The sequence below is a fragment of the Erigeron canadensis genome, chromosome 3 (assembly GCF_010389155.1).
Source record: "Erigeron canadensis isolate Cc75 chromosome 3, C_canadensis_v1, whole genome shotgun sequence".
NCBI classification, from domain to species: Eukaryota; Viridiplantae; Streptophyta; class Magnoliopsida; order Asterales; family Asteraceae; genus Erigeron; species Erigeron canadensis.
Window position 1 is genome coordinate 9,362,127 of NC_057763.1, and position 10,111 is coordinate 9,372,237.

Below are 10,111 nucleotides of genomic sequence, written 5' to 3' on the forward strand. Positions count from 1 at the left end.
CCCTCAAGTGCCCGTAGGCGAGACTCAGCGCGGAAAAGTCGCGCCACAATGGTGGAAACAGTGAGGTGGACGGGTTCTCCGGTTTATGCGGAGACGATATCCGGCCCGGAGTGAGCATGAACGCGGTCATTACCAACAAGACCCTCATCCTCTCTTCATCGGGATAGGACATTGGGCACCGAGTGATAGATCGGCTCAGTACGGCGACGTTGAGCCGGTGGCTCAACCATGGAGGGTGGAGGGTGGACCATCCCGGAAGCACGAGGCTCACTAGGGAACCCCGGGCCTCGGGACGTGCCCTCACCGGCATATAACTGATAGTAGGGAGCATGTGGTGGTAGGTTAAAATGTGGGAGAGGATTGTCTGATATGGCATAGACAACGGTGGATGTGCCAACCAGGTGAGCTATCGGCTCGGGAATAGTAAAACCGGTGGGCTCGGCCAAAGTAAAAGTGGGCATGACAGTCGAAGAAACTGGGGGATCAGCGAATGGAGGTGAAGCTGGTCCAAAGAGAGGTGACAAAGGAGTACCGACCGCCTTTGAATCAATAGTCGGCTCAGAATCAACGGGCTGATCGAGCGGGAACATAGGGGACGGGGCTGTCTGCTGAACGACAATGTCTTCATCATGATCGGACGTGAGGTAAATAACTGGTTGCGATATTTTCCCTAATGGAAAAGAAGCAAGGAAAACATAGGCAATATATGTAAGTATTAATCCACTTAAACTTAACATGAGACTAATAGGGGAGCATTCTTAGGCATAGGGAGCATGTATATGTAAAATAAGAAATTTAAAATTTCTCAATTCTAGCAATGTAAGTATAAGCATGCAATTTAAATGCAGTCAAGTAATGCATGTAAAATTTCTAAGGCATGTGTGTGCATAGAATGTGTGATTTCTATGGGTAGTTATAGTCTAGGTTCACTAATTGCCACCTAGTTCACTATAACTTGTCTCTGATACCATTCTGTCACACCCCATAAATATGCGAAAGGTTACGAAGTACAACATTCATGAAATCACAACACAAGGTATGATGAACGACTTTAAAGGAGTTGTTTTTGAAAACATTTCATTAAAATACTTCATTGTCTTGGAACATAGGAAGACATATTCAAATTTAAAAGACATGACGATAATTTAAAGAGTATTTTTAGGGATCTTAAATCCTCGATAAGTAGTGCTATCATTGGTTTCAACGACAATGATAACTTGAACAAATGTAAAGCCTTTTCCATGGTAAAAACGGAACATCAACTCCAAGTGGCGGAAAAGTCTTACAAGGATCCTACCGTGCATCTTACGGACCTAAGATACATGCTAAAATGGGTCAACAATAATGTTGGTGAAATCATAGGTGTAAATAAATAAACTTTGCATGAAACTACAAGATTTTTGTGTGACCATTGCTAACCCGCAATGTCGTGTAGCCTTTACTCATAAGCAATGCTAGGAAACATAATGTATATATTGTACTAAGCTCATGAATTGAAACTCGACGGTGTAAGTAACATTGTGTCTCGGCAAGTATTTGATCCATAATACATGGGAATCCAAATATGCATGCATTCGTTCGACCATTACCGGTCAAGTTGGTGCGACCAACCCGAATAGGGGTGTCAACCCAAATAGTACTATTCATCATATCACGTTTAAATCCATAATTAACAATTCATGATGGGAGGACTTTAATGGGATCAAGCAATTTAGACAATCATCATATACATAGATTTTGGCACTTGTGTTCCACATGTAAAACATAGAGCATGCATCTCACCCAAAATAGTAAGAAAATGGGCTATGTACTCACCTTAGTTTTCGAGTAGCAACAATTAGCAAGTAAAGGATGTGATTGATTGTGTTAACCTATAGAAATAAGATATAGACTTGTCTTAAAAATCTATACTATTATGTTCCTAAGGAATTTCCCTCATTCTTCCAAATAATAATGTTAAATAACATTTTATTAAAAATGTTCTCTTATGTGATAATCGTTAGGGTTGTTGACGTGCTAGTCGGAGTTGGTCTTTCCATGGGTTTATATATATTAATATATATAATATTAATATAATATAATAGTAATAATAGTAATAGCGATATTATGACTATTCTCCCACACAACCTATACACGAGAAGTGGCAAAGAAGTATGGTTGCGTGTTGAAATAAATCATAACATGGCATTCACGATCATTCTCCCTCACAACCTATACGAGTGCACCGTTTTCCATAATAGGAGGTGGGCAATGGTCAATTAAGTATGGTTGCGAGTTGGAATAACCACGAATTATAAATATAAATATTATCATATAGGTCATGAGAGCACCCGAAGCGTGCTAAGTTACCGCACACTTTGCACCGATATCCAAGATTGGAGGTGGGCATGGTGGGTCAATATATAGATAATAATATATTAATATACGTCATGAGAGCACCTAAAGCGTGCTAAGTCACCGCACACTTTGCACTGACATCCTAAATAGGTGTTAGGCATGGTAGGTCGAGTTATATTAATAGATATATAATATATATTTATATACATATATATATACATAGGTATTACATGGGCATTTAACTAGCACGTTTCCCAAACTTCACTAACATTAATTTTCACAACAATAATTATACTTAAAGCGTGCTTGCATGATTCCAATAAAAAGATTAATCATTATGCATGTAGGGATTTATGTCATAAAAGTATTATTTGGAAGAGGAAACATTTACCTAGGAAATATACAAATATTAAATGCAACACAACCATTAACTAAACTAAATACTTAATTATATTAGCTTGATATTAAATTTGTTGATTTACATAAAAACAATTATATTTTTAAAAATATTGTGTGCATGTATGTCGGCCGTCCCTTGGAATGCATTTGAAAAGCTTAGAAGTTCAAAAGACATATTTTTGGTTTCGGTTTATTCTCGGCCGAAGTTTATGGCTAAAATTAAAACGGTTTTTGATTTTTAGACAGCCTAAGTGTCGACATTTCAGATCCAAAAATAGTGACAAAACCATGGTGGTGCATGGTGGTAACCAGAAGTGGCGAAAGGTGGTGGTTTGTGGTGGTTTCGACCCGAAATCGAAAACGAAAGACACCGAAGCTTAGCATGGTCGAATTTTAACATTACAGAGGACTTTAGGACAGACAAACCACCTGTTTATTAGGCTAGAACAGATCTGAATAGTGGATGATGGTGGCTGCTCGCGATGGTTGATGGCTGCGAGAAGACAAGACAAATGAGAAAAACGTTTTTAGGGTTTGAGATACCATAACTAAGCATGGGCAGCCATGTAACGACCTGTTATGAAGTCCAGACGTTCCTCCTCCCTTCTGGGTCGTCGTGGAGTGGTGGTGGTGCGGTGGGGCTCGGCTGCGACGGGAAGAAAAAGAAGAAGAAAAAGAAAATATTAGGGTTTTTGAAGGAAGAGAAGAAATGGGTTTGCGTTAGGAGGTATATACTTACGTTCCTCACCTTCCTGGATATTAATGGGGTCGAATGGTGATGTCTGGTCGTCGGAAAAGTAGCAGCGGCGGCGGCGGCAGACGGCGGGGCAGCAGGGCAACGACGGTCTTGGGGTGGAGATGGAGTATTTGGTGCTTAATTTTGATGGCTGAACCCAAGGTGTTGTTGCTGGTGGCTGCCGGTTACTTTTTCCGGCATCAGGGAGGTGGCAGGCAGCGGTGGTGTGGCTGTGGAGGGGTGGCCGGCGGTTGGGATGAAGGAGTGGGGGAGAAGATGAAGTTGAAAAGTTTTGTTTTGTATTTTTTTTTTTGTTATTCTTGCTTTTTGTCTGCACTAGGATATATATATATATATTCACGTGTGTGTGATTTTGTAGTGTAAAAAGAAAATAGCCAGCACATCAATAGGCTCTTATAGTGCTAGGAAGATGGACTTGGGTCATGAGCTATGGGCTTGGGCTTCATATTCCGAAAATTAGATGGGTTTAGTCTAGGTGGGCTTATTTGACTAGTCATTTTACTTAGTCCATATGATTTATATTATGTAGTTAGTCCATGAAATTTTATAAACTTTTTTATGTACTATTTTGTATCAATTTTTAGTTAGGAAACTAAAGATAATATGTCATATTTTCACATTTCATATTTTTATAAATTGTCTCAATTATTATTATTGCATAAGTGCGTTCTTTAATCATTTAGTAAATATATATAACGGCATATATTTCATGTGGCACTTTTAACAATGAAAAGAGATCTTAACTAGATACATATTGTCACCTAAAAATCATATATCACACATATGCATATCATGGATGTCTTACTTGACCGGTTCATCAATCCGATGAATGTGTGTTGGCAACGTTATTTTCTAAAGACGTTAAATCATGTTGACACATAGGAATTTAAAGATCACATATTTAAATTTAACTTTCTATAAATAACACGTAAATAGGAAACTTTCTAAGTTTAGCTAACCTCAAATTTGGCGGTTGTCACAATTAATATATATATATATATATATGTTACATATGGTTTGTCGAACTCACAAAACCGAATACCCCTATGTGGGTTCGGTCGAACTCAAAGAGAGAAGGAGAAGAGGAGAGGTTTTAAAGAATTGTATATTAAACCCTTTGATTTTAGCCCTCTATATATAGGGATATATTTAAGGTTTAATAACTTGGTGACCAAGTTTAATCAAAACCCTAAAAGGCTTTTCAAAACCGTCCCCCATTTAAAGAATTAGGGTCCGACACTAATTTCCTAATTTCACATTTAATCCTCCTCTTTAATTAATTAAGTATAATTAACCCTTTAATTTAGTTTAATTAATCATTTCATGATCAAATTAATTAATATATTACTTTAAAATACTAATTAATAATATAGGGTTATCGTGTCATGTTGTGTAACACCGTAGGCTTAAATAATTTCCGGACATGCGTTCATTATAACGTGATCACATAACCACGGATAACAATCTGGATTGAAGACAAGGACGAATGACGTGACTAGGAAGAATCCTATGATACAGGTTGGTGGTTGGTTTTACATATGTTTGTCCATACTCTTATTGCATGAAAAAGAATGAGTGGCGGTACTTGGGACAACTAGTACCATGGAATTGGCACGATCAAATATTCCTCTGACATCCGATAGAAAATGAATACATGTTTAAATTAGACACCAAGAGAATAAGGGTTTTCACCTAAAAATGCTCCATTCCTTGATTGCATATGTGTGGCATTCCTGATAATTATTATTCACATAAGTTTTCTTTGCTCTTACACACAGCTTAGTATGTTTGAGATCTGATTTGGCTGATTCTCTTGAGTAGAAACTTGTTGATTGTAATTTGTCATTTCAAAAGGTTGTTTAGATATTTGTAGGTTATCTTGTTTACGCAACAACCCTGTAATTCTTTGTATAGATTATTTCTTAATAAATGATTACTTTGAAAATTACACTCTATGTGCAAAAATGTCTTTTAATATTTACTACTTTACTGTTTTATTGATCTATGTTCTTTACTTAACATATAAACCGAGTCTTTAAAACTTGTATTTAATAGTTTGTAAAGATTAAATTAAGTTGCATTAATCCCCTCTATAACTGTTCTGTGTACAATATACTTTGGTATATTGATACGCCTTGGGACATGTCAGCAACACTGATAAAAAGCAAAATCAGAGTTTTGTTTTTTGGATCTAGCAATCTTCAGGTATCAATAGACGTATTGCATGTGAGACTGTAGAGGGTTTTTACTTTAAAACCTTATTCGTTAGTATTGTTCAAAAGACGCTTCTTTGGTCAATTTTCACAATGGTCAAAGGTAATCACTTCTATCTATTTATTATTTATGTTAATTAATTGTATGCATACGTGATCTACTTTTTCAATGTGTTTACTCGTGACTATTACTTGTTTATTATGATTATAATCCAACAAGTCATCGTCATCGCGTTGCGCTAGTCTGTATCAGTTAATAAAAGATACAAACGATAATAGAAAATAAATATTTTATATTAGTCTTTTTTATCACGAAAGCATGTCATGGTTTTCACTGGTTTTACCAAATCCTTAATTAGTATTGAAAAGTTGTAACTATTTTATTGCTAGATGTTAGATTTCTTATTACAAAAGGAAAATGCTAATCATACTTTTATAATACATTCATATATACGTCATATCAATTTTTGATTACCCACTCTTCTTATGCGTAGTTTCTCTACAAGTCCATGGAATTCAATCAAGCTATAATATTAATTAAACGAGTGTCGTATTAAATAAAACCAAATAATAATATTAATTAAACCATTGTCATATTAAATACAACCAAATAATAGACCTACATAATAAAAATAAGATTAAACTCATTCAATGCAATTTGTCTTGGGGAAATGAATATATAAAGAATACATGGATGGCATTTGCTTCATCAATTACATATTCAAAATTTTGAGAAAAAATCAATGATTTTCATATCACGCCACTTTTCTAATTCTACCTTCTTATATACTTTGGTTATGGTTATATTTATGACTGTTTTTGCTGTCATCTCTGGTTTTTATGTTGGAAATGAAAGCGATCATATGGCGTTGTTGTCCTTCAAGGCATTGATCATTAGTGATCCATACGGAGCTCTAAAATCATGGAACTCTTCATCCCAATTTTGTAATTGGAGTGGTGTTTCATGTGGGAAGCGGCATAAAAGAGTGACTGTGATACAACTAGCGTCAAAAAACCTACAAGGATCATTGTCTTCTTATGTAGGAAACTTGAGCTTCCTTCAAGTGTTATCACTTCACAACAACAGCTTTCAAGGAACCATCCCACATGAGCTTGGTCGTTTATCAAGACTACGTTTTCTTAGATTTTCTCGAAACAAATTTAACGGAGTCATTCCTACTAACTTGTCTGGTTGTTATAAACTTGAAGTTCTACGACTTGAAGTTAATAATCTTACTGGAAGCATACCCTTGGAGTTAAGTTTTCTTTCCAAACTTACTTTACTTATACTCGAATCTAATAACTTAATTGGAGGAATCTCTCCATTCATAGGGAATCTTACATCCATGGAAGTATTCTCTATAGCAAAAAATCCATTGGGTGGGAGCCTTCCAGACACCTTAGGCCGCTTGAAAAACTCATGGTTGTTTTACGCCGGTAGATGTAACTTACATGGAACCATCCCTAACTCCATTTACAACCTCTCGCTCCTCACTAATTTTTCTTTAACGGGTAATCAACTTACGGGCACTCTTTCTCCAACAATTGGGTCAATGCTCCCAAATCTTCGATACCTGCAACTAAACAGAAATCAATTGTCTGGCTTTATTCCCCCGTCAATTTCTAATTGTTCAAAGTTAGATGAGCTTCATTTGGGTTTTAATAACTTTAGTGGAAAGTTAACAGTTGATTTTGCAAACCTAAAAGATATTTCTCATATATATTTGCATGCTAACAACTTCAATGGAGGTGGAGAGGCAGATGAAATGAAATTTATTGATTCTTTAAGAAACTGCAGCAAGTTAAATGTATTGAGTCTTGCTCATTGTAACTTTCAAGGAGTGGTCCCTATATCAATAGGTAACCTTTCTCACAAAATCCATCATTTAGATTTAGGAAATAATAATATACATGGAAAACTCCCTTCCAGTATAGGTAACCTAGTTGGTTTGACCTTATTAGTTTTTCAAGATAACCAATTAACAGGAAGGATCCCCTCTACCATTGGCAAGCTTGAAAAGCTACAAGAGGTTTATCTATATATAAATCAAATTTCAGGGCCAATTCCATATGAAATAGGGAACTTATCAATGTTGAATGAGATTAGTTTCGGATCTAACAGATTGGAAGGAGATATCCCACCAACTTTGGGAAATTGTCATCAGCTCAAACAATTGTTCCTCGTGAACAATAAACTAAGTGGAAAAATACCCATACAACTTTTTCAACTTACTTTACTAACATCATTATATCTTTCAAGTAATAGTCTCTCTAGTTTACTTCCAAGAGAGATTGAAAATCTCAAACTTTTGAACGAGCTAGATGTATCTCATAATCATCTTTCAGGTAACATTCCAAGCAACCTTGGTGGTTGTACTAGCCTTAACCTCTTATACATCAATGACAACTTATTTGACGGCATGATACCACCATCATTAAGTTCCATGAGAGGACTGGCAGAACTCGATGTTTCTCATAATAATTTATCGGGTCAAATTCCTGGGTTCTTAGAACAGTTATCCTTAGAATATTTGAACATATCGTTTAACAATTTCCATGGTGAAGTACCAGTAAAAGGAGTATTTGCTAATGCAAGTGCATTATCCATTTTGGGCAACAATAGGCTTTGTGGTGGCTTGGTTCAACTTAGTTTACCCAAATGTAAGATGGTAGATAAACATAACAAAAAGTTCACATTGCTCATTATAGTTATGTTAGTTTCTTGTGTGATATTTTTCATACTATGTTTTGTCTACACTTACTTCAAAAAGAAAAAGAATCGCCAACCGTCTCAATCATCCAGGAACGAAAGGTTCTTAAAAGTTTCATATGATCAACTCCTCAAGGCTACTGGTGGCTTCTCTGAAACAAACTTGATTGGCCAAGGGGTCTCAAGCTCTATTTATAAAGGAACCTTTGATCACGATAACACATTAGTTGCAGTAAAGGTTCTACATCTACATATACAGGGAGCTCACAAAAGCTTTATAGCGGAGTGTGAAGCATGGCGGAGTATACGACATCGGAATCTTCTGAGGATAATAACGTCATGTTCAAGCATTGACTTTCAAGGAAAGGATTTCAAAGCTTTGGTTTACGAGTTCATGCCCAACGGGAGTTTACATGATTGGTTGCATTCAAATGCAAATACATCTAAACTAGACCTACTTCAAAGAATTAATATTCTCATTGATGTTGCATCTGCACTTGATTATCTTCATAATCAGTGTTTACCAACTGTTGTTCATGGAGACATGAAGCCTAGCAATATTCTGTTAGATAATGAAATGGTGGCCCACGTTGGAGATTTTGGTTTGGCTAAATTTCTTGGAATAAACTCAAACCAAAACAACTCGACTGGAGTTAAAGGAACGATTGGATATGCACCTCCTGGTAAACTTAATCAATTCTCGTAAACTCATTTTTTATTAGCTATATTACCTTTACAGAAACTCATTGCTTATTGTAAAACATAGAGTATGGTTTAGGGACTACAATGACAACTAGTGGAGATGTTTACAGCTTTGGAATATTATTATTGGAGGTTATGACTGGCAAAAAACCGACAGATGACATATTCAATGAAGACCTTACCCTTCATAAGTTTGTTTATGAGGCCTCGCTTGATGAAGTAATCGATATTATTGATAGTAATATTCTTGTCATGCAAAGTACTGAAGCAAATGCACAAAAAATGGAAAAGTGTTTGGCTTCAACTATCATAATTGGAGTATCATGCTCTTTAGATTCCCCATCACAACGAATGAATATCAACAGTGTTGTGAACAAGTTGTTGAATGTTCAGGATGCTCTTAAACATCTTGAGGTAGTATGTTCTTCAGTTTAACTTATTTACTTCAGTTTAACTTATTATGTAAGAAATAGTAACGTTTTTTGATTTGATCCATGTATGCACCGTTTCAGGTGTAACACCAAACTTGCATGGTAGAATTCAATATAGTTGCCGTAAGGAGTTGCATATGCTATGGTTGAATACATGTTATTTTGTTATTTTTGTAAGCTAAAATTTACACCTGGTAAAGTTGGTTTGCGTGCTTCGTGCTTTAGTAAATTAAACAAATATGTATTTTATTTGTCACCTCAAAGAGCATTGTGTCAAACAAAATCATGAAACGTTATTGTTATTGTGAAATGCTCCTATTGACGGATCACAATTTCCATTAGACCTTCCACTTGATAAATCATTGTGATTCTATTTTCACTAATGAAATCAAACTCTTTCATTAATCTTCAAATGTAGAAGAACTGTATCCACGATCTCAAATATTCCATGTTGTCGTGGTCGAACATCCAGAACAAGTTTTTTTCATCAAACTTTTAATACCCCGCTTCGTAGGTAAAGGTTGAAGTTCAGTTCTAACTAATATTCAACTCTAGTGCCAAT

The 10,111-nt window shown here is 35.8% G+C and overlaps 1 protein-coding gene across 1 annotated transcript; it reads left to right on the top strand.

Annotated features, from left to right (window-relative positions):
• Nucleotides 1-6,449: 6,449 nt before the first annotated feature.
• On the top strand, nt 6,450-9,692 carry LOC122593327 (putative receptor-like protein kinase At3g47110). The gene is made up of 3 exons (XM_043765721.1): nt 6,450-9,099; nt 9,183-9,532; nt 9,631-9,692. Exons 1-3 carry the CDS (start codon nt 6,450-6,452, stop codon nt 9,634-9,636), a joined length of 3,006 nt encoding a protein of 1,001 aa, XP_043621656.1. The 3' UTR covers nt 9,637-9,692.
• Nucleotides 9,693-10,111: the final 419 nt, after the last annotated feature.